Below are 14,402 nucleotides of genomic sequence, written 5' to 3' on the forward strand. Positions count from 1 at the left end.
TTCCTGAAATAACACATTGCCTATTGTGTTCTAATTCATCTATTTTCATGTCTTTCTTCCTGCCTGGATCCTGAGATTCTAGGAGAGAGTGATTCACCTTTGTACCCCCAGCACCTGGCATGTGTAGCCTGGTAGGTAGGAGACGGTCTATGTCTGTTGGATGAATAAGTAATAGGAGAACTCATTAAATTTCATCTTCTACACTGGGCAAGAGGAGGACTTATCATATTGAAATATTTCCAGCTTGTTAATAATAAGCAACTCCTTTTTATGATTTAGAATAAGGCGTTCAGGGCACAACGACTTTTTTTTTTCCAATTCCTCATTCTTTTCTATTCCTCCCACCCCCCTTCCTCGAAATCTCATAAAAAATTTTGTCTTAATTTTCTTCTATTCTGGGTCTTTTTGAAGAACACCCCTCTCTTTTTTTTTTTTTTTTTTTTTTTTTTTTTTGTGGTACGCGGGCCTCTCACTGTTGTGGCCTCTCCCATTGCGGAGCACAGGCTCCGGATGCGCAGGCTCGGCGGCCATGGCTCACGGGCCCAGCCGCTCCGCGGCATGTGGCATCTTCCCGGACTGGGGCACGAACCCGTGTCCCCTGCATCGGCAGGCGGACTCTCAACCACTGCGCCACCAGGGAAGCCCTTTTTTCTTTTTTAATTGAAGTAGAGTTGATTTACAGTGTTGTGTTAGTTTCAGGTGTACAGCAAAGCTATTCATATATATATATATATATATATATATATATATATACATATACACACACACACACGTATACATGTATATATGTATATTCTTCTTCAGATTCTTTTCCCTTATAGATTATTACAAGATATTGAGCATAGTCTCCTGTGCTATACAGTAGGTGCTTTTCAGTTATCTATTTTATATGTAGTAGTGAAGAGCACCCCTCTCTTTCTTTTCAGGCAGGTATTAATGAAAATGATTTTTACGACGGGGCATGGTGCGCGGGAAGGAACGACCTCCATCAGTGGATTGAAGTGGATGCCAGACGTCTGACCAAGTTCACTGGCGTCATCACTCAAGGGAGGAACTCGCTGTGGCTGTAAGTGTGGCTGGACCCGTGCTTCCTGGACTCTGTGCCTTGAGTCTAAAGTTCTAGAGTTTAGACAGGGTCAGGGAAGTTGCAGAGAGGTATCTGGGAATAGGCAATAGAAGGGAAGAAAGTTGCAGTGAGGACAGGAGGCTGGCCTTGCTGCACGCTGGGAAGGTGCATCTGTTGGATCAACACCGTCCCCGATACCGGAGCAGAGGGAAGGATCCATGGGTTAGACTGAGGAGACAGAGGTGTGGTCAACCTCAGGCAGGGTAGGCAGGTAGCTGCCATCTTGGATCTGGGGCGAGCTACTGGTGCCCTGACTGGTGGGCTGAACACGGCCTAACGTAGGAACTCTGCACAAGCAGTGAGTGACAGGTAATGGTCTCCAGCCACTGTCCTGGGGTAGAAGGGATGAATCTTCCAGATTCTGGGAAGAAAGATGAACTCTAAGCAGGTTCCCAAATGAAGAACCAGAATTGAAGGAGGAGCCAGTCTGGGGCCTGAGAATGAGATGGAAGAGCCCATTGTTCAGAATTGAGCTTGGGATCAGGGCTGGGTCAGTAATAGTAGTAGTCCCAAGAGAGGTGGGCTGTAGCTCCTTAAAACTCATCTCATGGTACGTATATACAACGGAATATTATTCAGCCTTAAAAAGGGAGGAAATTCTGACACACACTACGACATGCATGCACTTTAAGGACATTATGCTGAGTGCAATAAGCCAGACACAAAAGGACAAACACTGTATGATTCCACTTCCATGAGGTTCCTGGAACAGTTAAAGTCATAGAGACAGAAAGGAGGATGAACGATAGTTGCCAGGGTCTGGCAGAGGGGGATAGGGTGTTATTGTTTAATGGGTATGGAGTCTAGTTGGGGATGATGAAAATTTCTGGAGGTGGATGGTGGTGATGGTTATGCAACAATGGGAATGTACTTGATGCCTCAGAATTGCACACTTCCAAATGATTACAATGATTAATTTTATGTTATGTGTATTTTACTACAATAAACAAAAAATATATATGTAAACAAAACAAAACCTTTCCACTTCAGCCCAGGGATGGTGGTGGCGACAGAGGCAGGATTCTATCTGTGGGGTTGTCCTGTGGCTCAAGCTGTGTAGACAGCAAACATGCAGAGACTGGGGGGTTAGGCAAGAATTAGGAGAGGCTGTAGGACCTTGGGTGCTTTCTTAATTTAAACAAGAAATTTTCAATTCCTCTAACATCTGTCTACACCGAGAAGCCAAGAGCACAAATGCCTTATATTTAGACATTAGGAAACCGACTGTGGACCTAGCTAGCAAAGAGCCCTCTTGTCCTGCCACCCCTCCCCCTGCCCTGTCTGTACCGCACACTCAAATCCCATGTCTTGGTCCCTTTCAGGTTTTACTGATTACCAGTTGGCAACCATGTAAAGTCTGTCTTTGTTGATTAGATTCATTTTAATGCCTGGAAAGATCAACATTAATAAGTAAACCAGGATAGGAGAAGGGAACCTGGCATCTGTGCTCACATTTCACTGCCTGTCATTGTCACCGTAAAGGGGACTTTCTTACAAAATGACAGTTGTCAGGCAATGACTCATCATCTGTTTTCCTCTGAACCTTTTTTTATTGTAAAGACAATACTGTAACCTCCAACAACATTTAAAAACATTACCCATGATTCCACTGTCCTTAAGCAAACATAATTTTTCTACAGATTTGTAATCATATTACATATGCAGTTGTTATTTTTAATTTAAAAACAGAACCATAACATTTTCATGCTGTTACTCAGAGTTCATAATGATCATTTTTAATAGCCTATAATTTACTCAGCCATGCCTCTATCACGTCTCAATTTTCTACTATCATATATTTTACAGGAAAACATTTATATACGTTTTTCTTCCTTTGAATTACTTCAAATAAATTTCCAGAGCGGGGGATAATTTGTACATTTTGACAACGTTTGGTTACGTATTTGTGCTACTCACATTTTATTCACTTTACTTTTCAGTAGCACTTACGTGTGTGTTCACATATGCTGATTTTTGCTCTGTGGTGTGTGTTTTGCTCTAATCAGCGGCTTATTACCATAACAATTGTTTTCACTGTGTAGATTCTGAAAGGCAAGAATTTTAGAAGAAACCAAGTTGAATTGCTCACAGAGAATAGAAACTTGGAAAGAAAGACTGATTTGAGGTCGTCCGTAGGGATGAGAGCAGGGATTTTACCTTAATGCTTGGATATTAACCCGTCTAATCAGTATCATTAGAGAAGCAGTAGTTGGGTTATTACTGGATTAGAAAGAAAGCAGGGTAGGAGCACTGCTTACATTCTGTTTCAACTGGAAACACAAGAGGGTTTGGGGTGAATAAGAAATTGCATTCGAACAATATCTTTCTTTGACTAAGCCCGGGACAGGAATATCTAAGGGGGAAGCAAGGGATAGAATTGCTTTTAAGAGTCAGTTTTTTTAATGTATAAATGTATTTCAGGTCAAGGACAATGAAATGAAATCTGATGCGTTTCAGTTTATCTTACCTCCTGGAATAGGACTCTGTACTAAGGAGTGAGGAGGAAACAGTCAAGGGTACATTTTGGTATCTGAGCCCCTTGCCCCAGAGGCGCTGGAGGTACTATGACCAGAAAGCTTGCCAACAACAGAAATCACCAAATGCCAATAGTAAGGAAAACAGTAGCTGTCCTTCTTTCTCTCTCCCAGGGCCTCTATCCCCGTGCTGTTCCCAGTTACGGTACCATCTACGGTACCACTTTGAATATTCCTATTTATTGGTTTCCATATTTCTCCCCACCAGTCTGTGAGAACTTGATAGAGGCAATGCCTTGATAGTCTGTGTCTCTGGGACCTGGCCCAGTACCAGGCATCTCATAGATGCTCAATCAGCGATTCTTTAATGAATGAATATTGTAAGGAAGTAGCAAATTGGCAAAGAGTCATTCACACTGAATGGTAATGAGTTAATCATTAATTGTGAGTGTAAATGACTGAAAGCAGGCTTAAATTGTAAGGGGGGAGGGGAGGGGACGTGGAAGGAGTAGACTGAGAAGTGATAAGGATTTTTAGAGGTGGAGGCACATAAAACAATGTGGCTTTGGAATAATGTCATGGCTGACTCTTCCTGGTTATGAGATTTCTCTTCTTTGAACCTCAGTATGCTCTTCTCTAAAATGGGTTAACTACTGTCTAACTCATAAAGATGTGGTGAAAGTTAAATGGAATCACATTAAGATGTTTAAAAATTACCCAGCACGTAATAAGTGCTCAATAAATGGGACTTTCTTCCCTCTGCACCTAGAGGGAACAGTAGTTTTCAAGCTTTATTTTTAGCCACAGACCTTCCTTCGTATAAAGTCTTTCCTGGAAACATTTAGAAAATACAGACAGATGAGGCTGCTTCATGTGAATCTGGTGGTGGGGAGAGCATTGCCTGCCTGGCCCTCCCCTTGACCCCTCACAGGACCACCCCTGCAGGATGCATTATGACAGTATCACTGTGTAACAAGCATACTAAACAGCTTGAGGGTGCCTCTCTGCAAGTTACAGTCCTGCCAGCTACTCCAAGTGCGGATTGCTTCTTCCTGAATCCTGCAGGGTAACAGGCAGCTGTAGAATTCAACCCAAGACAAGCGATGGCAGAGCTGGAATTCGAGTTTCACTTTTTCTAGTTAAATGGGCAGAACATATCATAATCTCAGGGTGCTGCAGTTTGTTTGGTGGTGTTTTAGAAATGGAAAGGGAAATGGGGTGATGGCTCCTGGGGGTTGGCCAAATGGATGTTGCTGTTTCTAAGTAGTGTCTATCTGATTGTTAGGATATAGGAGCACTTTGGAGTTACAATGTATATTTCAGAACACTGTGAATATATTTCATTTATAGAACTTCTGTGGGTGGTATTTTATTTATTTATTTATTTATTTATTTACTTTTGCGGTACGCGGGCCTCTCACTGTTGTGGCCTCTCCCGTTGCGGACAGGCTCCGGATGCACAGGCTCAGCGGCCATGGCTCATGGGCCCAGCCGCTCCGCGGCATGTGGGATCTTCTCGGACCGGGGCACGAACCTGTGTCCCCCGCATCGGCAGGCGGACTCTCAACCACTGTGCCACCAGGGAAGCCCTGTGGTTGGTATTTTAAAATGAACATCCATCATCTTATTTGTTCCTGACATCCTCTTTATGTTTTTATGAATTCACCCATCTGTTTATTGAGCACTCTGAGCTAAGCACTCTGTATAGGAACTGGCCTGCTTGCAGGGAGCTCTCAGTCTGGAAGAATACAGTATATTGACAGGTCAACTAGAATTGGCACCGTACATGTCATGGGATGGGGATAGGAGGTCTGTTATCAGACCTGTGATACAGATGTGAAAGGTGATACGGCAGGGCGTGACGCTTAGCCATGGTCCGGGATGAGTTCCTAACCAAGTTGATGAAAAACTTTCTGATTCTCACTGTAATAATTTTCAAAGAATTCATACTATTTGAAAGTAATAAGATATAATTATTTTCATGATATTGAATAATTTATATTTTTCACCAATATAAACGATCCTTACCGACTACATTGCAATTTAGAGAAATGTTAATATACTAGTAAAAGCCAATCTTTTGTTTTCCTGATTTCAGGAAGTATATTAGATCTATGAGTGTTGCAGTTATAACCAATGTGATGATTGAAAAGTTAATTATTCTGTCTGAGGTGGAGACCTGCTTCTAATGACTTGGGCAAAATACAGGCAATTTAAAATAACCAAATGTTTTCAACTTTACTTAATAAACAAGACAATTCTCATGCTCTCTTGAGAGTCTGTACATGTGTCCTTAAGGAGAAACAGCAGTTTGATTGATGGGTTTGTAAGGTGCAGGCTGGGGAAGGTTTGCCTGGCTGGCTGAAGTTTTTAGAAGCAGCTTGGCTAATTAGAGCAGGATGAATGGCATGTGCTGTGAGCCAGCCTGGTGGCTGAGGACACAAAGATGGTGGAAAAGACAGTCCCAGCCTGAAGAAGCTTGCTTTCTGTTTGTCGGTGCGAAGTCTTAGCCGAGATTCTTCATGTGGGCTTCCCCTTTGAGAATTCTGATGGTGAAGCAAAGGAGGAGATGGGGTACCCAAACCAGACGAAGACAAGGTCAAGGAAATGCCTGTTTGCTGCTCTTTTTCCTGGAGACAGCTGTATTCATAGGAGGGGCAGGTGGCCGATGGGGCAGGTCCCTAAGGGGCATGGGTGGCGCTGACACGGGTGTGGGGGTTCACCTGGAAGGAGGAGGGTCTCCTGGTCCCGAGATAGAAAAGTCAGGGCGCACGTGCTGAGACGGATTCAGAGCCTTGACACCAGAGGGTTTTCTATTCTCGGTGGCGTAGGAGGCAGGTCCTCTGCAGACGGTGAGTGAGGCAGATTTAGGGGTTGGAAACTTAAGAAGGCCAGGGAGATTCCCTGTCCCTTTGTAGAAAGGACTGGGCTGGTCCCCCGAGCTCGTGGAATAAAATCGTAATGGTCCCACTCGCCACCGTTGGCACTTTCTCTCCTGTGGGGGGCGGTGGAGAGTTGGTGGCAGTGCAGCTGGAGGAGGTCCAGGGGTAAGGGCATTGCGGGACCTGGTAGGACACGGCGTGTTAAGGGTGAAGGGTTGTGAGGCTGAGATCCAGGGCTGGTCAGGAAGGAGTCAGAGCCAGAGAGCTGATTCCCTAGAAGCTAAGGTCAAGTTCACAGAGCCCCTGGGGAAGATGAAGCTTCAGAAAAGGTAGAAACTCCCAAGGGGAGAACACCGGCCACCTGGGGACTCCACGGGGGCCATCGAGGTGATGACTGGGGTCAGGGAGGGTGTGTGTGGAGGGCCGGAGAGGAGCAGATGTCTGGGCATCTTGGGGTTGCAGGCTTGGCTGCTCAGGGCTGTCCCTGTTGGGAGAATCTCCAAGATGCGCTGGACCCTAGCTCAGGAGGGGGGATCAGGAGGCAGCTGAAGAGATGGTGGGGTCTGTGTGAGAAGGGAAATGAAAAGACAGAGGCAAATCAGAAGCGGCTGAGGATGTTGGTCCAGAGACCAGGGATGGAGATGGAACCTTCCCAATACCTTCCTGGCCTGGGGTTCCGCCCAGTGGCTGGACCTCTGGTTTCCACAGTGAGAAGTATCCACCTGGTCCCTCCCTTTCTTGTCAACTCCTTCTGTTTTTCCACTCCCTGGGGACTGATCCTTGGCAGTCTGGGCCCCCACCCTGCAGCAGCGTGCCAGGGTGCAGAGGAAAGGGTCGCCGGGCTGGGCCATGAGTGTGGAGGACACCCGGCGGCCCCTGGAAGCAGGGCTCAAAGGGAGGCTGCTGGTGCTTCCTAAGTCACCTACTCGTCTTCTCGGGAGAGAGTGTGCGTGTGTTTTCAGCACGTGTCCTGCTGCGTCTCCCCCGTTATTGGCAAAATGAAATGTTTGACGCCTGTGGAGGGCGGGGGAGACAGACGTTTCCAAACTCCTTTCTAACCTCTTTGAAAACTGTCAGTTTTTGAACTGCTGAGTTTGGCTAAAATGGAGGGGTTTCAATGAAAACATCTCCAAGTTCAAGTAGAAGGCCAGGCACACAGTCATTTCTTCACTTTGTGTTATGTCTCCACAATGCAGGCATAGTTATTTGAAATTGAATAAAGCTCTCCCTTGTGGCTGTATGGCTCATACCTGGTTTTTTGGGTGCCAGTGACTAAGGAATAAGTTCTCAGAAGGTAAAATCTCTGGAAAGGAAACAACGCTAGAACTCTTTCATGGAGATAAAGCTTCCACCCGGGTTTAATCCAGGGTCCTTGTCCCCTGGCTCTGACTCCCCAGGAAACCCTCCGGAAGGTTGTTGGGTGCACTCACCCTTCTTCTCTTCTGTTCCCTCTCCAGCTTGGCTCACGTAATGCTCCCACGCCTGCACCCACAGGTCCTGTGTGGACTGGCTCCCACTGTCTGTTTGACCTGCTTCCCTTGGCTCTTTCAGTCCTAACCCAGGAGGCTTCTCTTTGTTCTGCAGATAAGCAAGCATGTTCCTGCCTCAGGGCCTTTGCACCTGCCATTTCCTCTGCCTGAAGGCGCAACCCTCCCTGCATTCAGAGGCTTTCTCTGACCAGCCTTCTGAAGCCCACTCTCAGTCGCTCTGTGTCCTCACCTGGCCCCATTTGATTCCCTGGTTATTTGCTTGTACCTGCACTGGTGTCACCCCCAGGGAGCAGACAGGGCCTGGCTCTGGTTTGCCACGGAATCCTCAGTGTTAGATCAGTGCACTGCACGGGGAAGGTCTCCAGGATTGCCATCCCCACCCCCTACTCCATCATTCAGAACGGCTCAGATCATGTCCTGATACTGTCCTCTCCTGAGGCTGGACGGCCCCCACCCCCATCCCAGTGTCTACCCACCATAGGGGGCTCTTTAGTGCATAACCACCAGGAGAAAAGAAGCCACATCCTGTGGGGACGCAGCTCTCGTATTCCTTTGGTGTCCCTCCTGTTCAGATGTCCAGGTCCTCACCTGGTACAGCCGAGCGGATCAGAGTGCAGATTCCAGAGTGAGGCTGGGATTCCAGACTCCCTGGTTGCATGGCCTTGGGTGTGTTTCTGAGCTTTTCTGTGCCTGTTTCTTCATCTATAAGATGGAGATGATAATAGTGCCTGGATTGCTGTGGGGATTAAATGAGTTAATACACATCAGGCAGTTAAGAGAGTCCCTGGCACGTGGTGAGTACCCTACAAGTGTCTGTCATTCCTGCTGTTTTCTTAAGGTTCCTTCCCTTCTTTGGTGGAGGGCACTGCTCACGTGTTAACTCCCCTCTCCCCCATCCGTCTCTCCTCTCTCCAGCCAACGCTCTTGGAGCGCTCAGACCACGGTCTCTCCCCAACGGCCCTCGCCCCTCTGCGTGGTCTTAGAGATGGAGGCCTGCGTAGGTGGGTGGTCCGGGTGGTCTCCTCACTCTTCCAAGCATGGCTGCCCCTGGCCTGACCTACCTGTCAGAGACAGCAGGCACGATGCCTGGGGCCTTGTGACTTTTAGGGGCCCAGGAAAGTGTCGAACTTCTTTTATAATCTGGAGAAAGTAACTGAACTTTTAGGTCGAGGAAAATATATAACGTTAATATATTCATCTTTATACCAATGCAGTCATAAAATATGATTAAAAACAATTTTGTTTTAATGGGGGAAGGGGCCTCTTCTTCCTCCATGTTGAGGTCCTAGTCCCAAGGACCTGTGAATATGTTAGGTTTTGTAGCAAAGGGGACTCAAGGTTGCAGATGGAATTAAGGTTGCTAATGAGCTGATCTTCAAACAGAAAGATGACCCTGGATTATCCGGGTGGGCCCGATGTACTCACAAGGGTCCTTAAAAGTGGAGGAGGGAGGAGAAGAGAGAACCAGAGAGCTGGCAGTGTGAGAAGAACCCCGCTGTTGCTGGCTTTGAAGATGGAGAAAGGGGCCACGAGCCGGGAATGTGGGCGACTCCGGAAGCCGGAAAAGGCAGGGAAAGAGATTCTCCCCTAGGGTTTCCAGAAGAAACACAGCCCTGCTGACACCTTGGTTTCAGCACTTCTGACCTCCAGAATCATAAGCTAGCAAATCTATGCTGTTTAAACCACTCAGTTTGCAGTAATGTTACAGCTGCTATAGAAAACTAATAGAGCCAAAAGTACCCACAGCCCACAAAAGCCCTCACATGCCTTGGATGCACCCCCTCCCCTCTCTGGTGCAAACCCCCGGTGGAGACATCCAGCTGTGGACCATTATGCTCCACGCACAATATGACTGAACAGAAGCAGGGCCAATTCTCTCCTCTGCATTCTTTAGGATTCCTGTGAGCCATTTCTTTGGTTCCTTTCTTCCTGCTCTTTCAAGCATCTCTTTTAGATTTGGAGGATGTTAAATCCTTTTTTTTTTTTTTTCCTTTAGTTCTCTGCAGTGGGGCTTCTTAACTAGGAACTGCCTCCCCCTTCACCCAGATTTATTGGACTTGGCCCCCAAAGTGGCATTTCCCTCCTCTTTCCCTGGTAGACAATTTGTACTGGAGGTAATGGAAAATAGACAATATTTCTAAGTTTATAACATTCCCTCCTATGGTCTGAATTCTCAAATAGCCATGGTAACCAGTCCAAAGTGAAAAATCCAATAAATCGGTGGGTTGGTTTTTCAGTGTCTAAGATGTGTCTGCCCTGAGAATGTGGCAGAACCATTTAACCATGTGATTGTGGTTCCAGCAGACAGAGGTGGGAGAGAGGGAGAGAACCAGAGTCAGTATCACTTAATGTTCTTGAGCGTCAGGCATGCCCGTGCTTATTGTAGGGCAAAGATAAACCTTTTTTCCCCCAAATGTTTTTAGAAGCCACAAAAGTTAGACTCTGGGGAGTAGTGGTCTTGCCCAGAGTTATCACTCAGCCACAGCCAGGATTTGAGGCTGCTGAGCTCTGTCAAGGAGGTGATGGACAGGAAGCAAACGCTGCCAGCTTCCAATAGAAAATTGGCATAAAAACTGGGAGAGATTGTTGGACTCTTGTTCCTCTGACTGAAAAGGGATTCAATAGTGCTTTCCCAACTTGTATGAGAAAGTGGACAACACCCAGTGCTATTCAACAGAGGTTGTGGGTTATTAGCGACCTTTTAGCTGATGAATGCTCGTTTGCTGCATCAGATGATATGTGCTGAGGCTGATGGTGGTGGTTTTTGAGGATTTGAGGAGATTCTATCTCTTGCGAGGTGGAGGGAGAGGAGAATCTGACTAGCAAGACTAATTGCCACGAAACTCCAGTGTGATAGACCCCCAGTGGGCACTCTCAGATCTAACCGTACATCCAGTCGAGATTAGTTCTTTGACTGTGATTTGAGCTACTCATGCTTTTCCCAGTTATTCTTTTTCTTATCACTTTGCTTAGAGGACCTTTTGATGTACAGAAGTTTTGAATTTTTATATGGTTACCATAATCAGTCTCCTAAGGTTTATATCATGCTTAGAAGACCTTGTCCCTTCTGAAGGTATACGTAACTTTCCCCATATTATCTTCTAGTATTTTTATGATTTCAAATTTTACATTGACATTTTAAACCATATGGAATGTATTTTGATGTAGGGTATACGTAATAGATCAAACTCTTTTTACCCTCAAATGACCATTAGGATGTCCCAACATTATTTATTTTCCAAATTATCTCCAACTGCTGTGGTCTGAATGTTTGTGTCCTCCCAAAATTTACATGTTAAATTCTAATGCCTGACGTGATGGTATTTATAGGCGGAGCATTTGGGAGATGACTAGGTCATGAGGGTGGAACCCTCATGTTCGGGATTAGTGCTCTTATGAGAGACCACACAATGCTCCCTAGCCCCTTCCACCATGTGAGGACACAACAAAAAGTCTGTGACCCAGAAGAGGGCCCTCATCTGACCATGCTGGCACCCTGATCTTGGACTTCCAGCTTCCAGAACTGTAAGAAATAAATTTCTGTTATTTATTACTACCTAGTTTGTGTTGTTTTGTTACAGCAGCCTAATTTAGGGACTAAGACACCAACTAAAGTGCCCCCAGCAAGATACTCTAAATTCCTGTCTTCTATGGAGTTTACTTCTGGACTTTTCTTTCCGTCTCACTGCTGTCTTTATATGCCAGTACCAAACTGCTGTATAGTTATTACAGCATGTACTGTACTGCTTTACTATTTCTTAGATCTAGTTCTTTCTGCTTATTATTAATCTTTTCAGAATATTCCTGGCTATTCTAGCCATATTCTTTTTTCATATGAATTTTTCAATAAGTCCAAATTAGCCCCAAAAAGAATTTCGGATGATATATTAGAGGGGAATGCCTTACTTAATTGCAGGAGGACTGGCATCCCTAAGATCAGAGTGTCTTTCTCTATATAGGAACATGGCGTTGGCTTTTCCATTTGTTCAGCTATCCCTTTTAACTTTTTGTACTGTTTTTTGTTTTTTTTAAAAATGGGGTTTTTTTTCCTCAGTAATTTTCTGTGTTAATTGCATGCTTAGTTTTGTAAGAAAGTATTTTCCAGAGTGGCTGTGTTATTTTACATTCCCACAAGCAATGTATGTGATCCAGTTGCTCTGCATCCTTTCTAGTGTTTGGTCTTGTCATTATTTTTTATTTTAGCTGTTCTAATAGGTGTGTAGTGATGTCTCATCATGGTCTTTATTCTATTTGTCTAATAGCTGATGATGCTGAACATCTTTTCATGTACCTATCTGCCATCTGTATGTCTTCTTTTTTTATTTTTATTTTTTATAAATTTATTTATTTATGGCTGCCTTGGGTCTTCACTGCTGCATGCGGGCTTCCTCTAGTTGTGGTGAGCGGGGGCTACTCTTCGTTGCAGTGCATGGGTTTCTCATTGCAGTGGCTTCTTTTGTTGCGGAGCATGGGCTCTAAGCACGTCGGTTTCAGTAGTTGTGGCACACAGGCTCAGTAGTTGCAGCACGTGGGGCTCCAGAGCGCAGGCTCAGTAGTTGTGGCACACGGGCTTAGTTGCTCCGCGGCATGTGGGATCTTCCCAGACCAGGGCTTGAACCCATGTCCCTGCATTGGCAGGCGGATTTTTAACCACTGCGCCACCAGGTAAGTCCCCTGTATGTCTTCTTTAGTGAAATGTCCCTTTGTGTCTTTTGTCTATGTTCTAATTGCCTTGTTTGTGTTTTTACTTTTGAGTGTTGAGAGTTCTTTATCAGTTCTAGATATGCCTTTTGTCAGATATGTGGTTTGCAAATATTTTCTCCCAGTCTATAGCTTAACTGTTATCCTCTTCCCCCCCCCCCCACCCCGTAGGCGGGCCTCTCACTGTTGTGGCCTCTCCCGTTGCGGAGCACAGGCTCCGGACGCGCAGGCTCAGCAGCCAAGGCTCACGGGCCCAGCCGCTCCGCGGCATGTAGGATCCTCCCGGACCGGGGCATGAACTCGTGTCCCCTGCATCGGCAGACGGACTCTCAACCACTGCGCCACCAGGGAAGCCCCATGTTATCCTCTTAATATTGGCTTTCACACTGGCTTCTCAGAGAAGAAGTTTGTAATTTCAATCAAGTCCAGTTTACTGATTTTTTTCCTTTATGGATTGTGCTTTTGGTGTCATGTCTAAGAACACTTTACTAAGCTCTAGATCCCAAAGATTTTCTCCGTTATTAACTTCTAAAGTTTTATAGTTTTATGTTTTAGATCTATGATCCATTTTGAGTTAATTTTTATATAAAGTGTTAGGTTTAGTGAGGTTTAATGATATATCTTGTAAACCTAATGATATATAACTGCCTATAGATCTATAGTAATTGTTTTGGTACCATTTGTTGAAAAGACTGTCCTTCCACCATGGAACTGGTTTTGCACCTTTGCTAAATATTGGTTGATCATACTTGTATGGTTTTACTTCTGGGTTCTCCATTCTCTTCCATAGATCTATGTGTCTGTCCCCCTGCCAGTCCCATACAGTCTTGATTACTATAGCTATACACTGTTTTGAAACTGGGTAAATGGATTTCTCCCATATTATTCTTTTTCAAAATTGTCTTAACTATTCTAGTTCCTTTGCCTTTCTATATTAATTTTAGAACCACCTTGTTTATATCTGTGACAGAGTCTTACTGAGATTTAATAAGAATCGTATTAAACCGTGTGTCAACTTGGTGAGAATTGACAACTTTACCATGTCGAGTCTTCCAATCCACAAACACAATGTTTTCCCATTTATTTAGATCTTCTTCAGTCTCTTTTATCGGTGTTTTATAAGTTTTAGCATACAAGTTCTGTACAGGTTTTGTTGGATTTATACTTAAGAATTTCATCTCTTTTGAGCAATTGTGAATGGTATTGTTTGCTAATATTTTATTTAGGATTTTTGCATCAATATTCAGATGTGACATTAGGCTAAAGTTTCCTTTCTGTGAGCAATCTTTGTTGCTTTTTGGTATAAAATTTTCTATGCTTTGAATACATACAGGCATGTGGTTTCAGGGGAGCTCTTTTTTTTAAATTAATTTTTATTGGAGTATAGTTGCTTTACAATTTTGTGTTAGTTTCTTCTGTACAGCAAAGTGAATCAGTTATATGTATACATATATCCTCTCTTTTTTAGATTTCCTTCCCATTTAGGTCACCACGGAGCACTGAGTAGAGTTCCCTGTGCTGCACAGTAGGTTCTTATTAGTTATCTATTTTATATATAGTTGTGTATATATGGCCAACAAACACATGGTAGGGAGCTTTTGATGACTGGCCCTCTTTCTGCTGTGGTACTCAGGCTGTTTAGATTTTCTGCCTCTTCCATCAGTTTTGATAAATTCTATTGTCCTAGAAAATATGTGTTTTCGAAAATATTTGTATTTGATTCAACAGA

The 14,402-nt window shown here is 44.6% G+C and overlaps 1 protein-coding gene across 3 annotated transcripts in view; it reads left to right on the forward strand.

Moving 5' to 3' along the window:
* The window catches only part of CPXM2 (carboxypeptidase X, M14 family member 2), a 128,007-nt gene that overhangs the window by 50,504 nt on the left and 63,101 nt on the right, over positions 1–14,402 (forward strand). For all 3 annotated transcript variants that reach the window (XM_081249621.1, XM_081249622.1, XM_081249620.1), the window contains exon 4: positions 927–1,066. In XM_081249621.1, coding sequence (XP_081105747.1) covers positions 927–1,066 — 140 coding nt within the window. The remainder of the gene's footprint in view (positions 1–926; positions 1,067–14,402) is intronic.

The sequence above is a fragment of the Mesoplodon bidens genome, assembly GCF_964165515.1.
Source record: "Mesoplodon bidens genome assembly, chromosome: 1".
Classification (NCBI taxonomy): Eukaryota; Metazoa; Chordata; class Mammalia; order Artiodactyla; family Ziphiidae; genus Mesoplodon; species Mesoplodon bidens.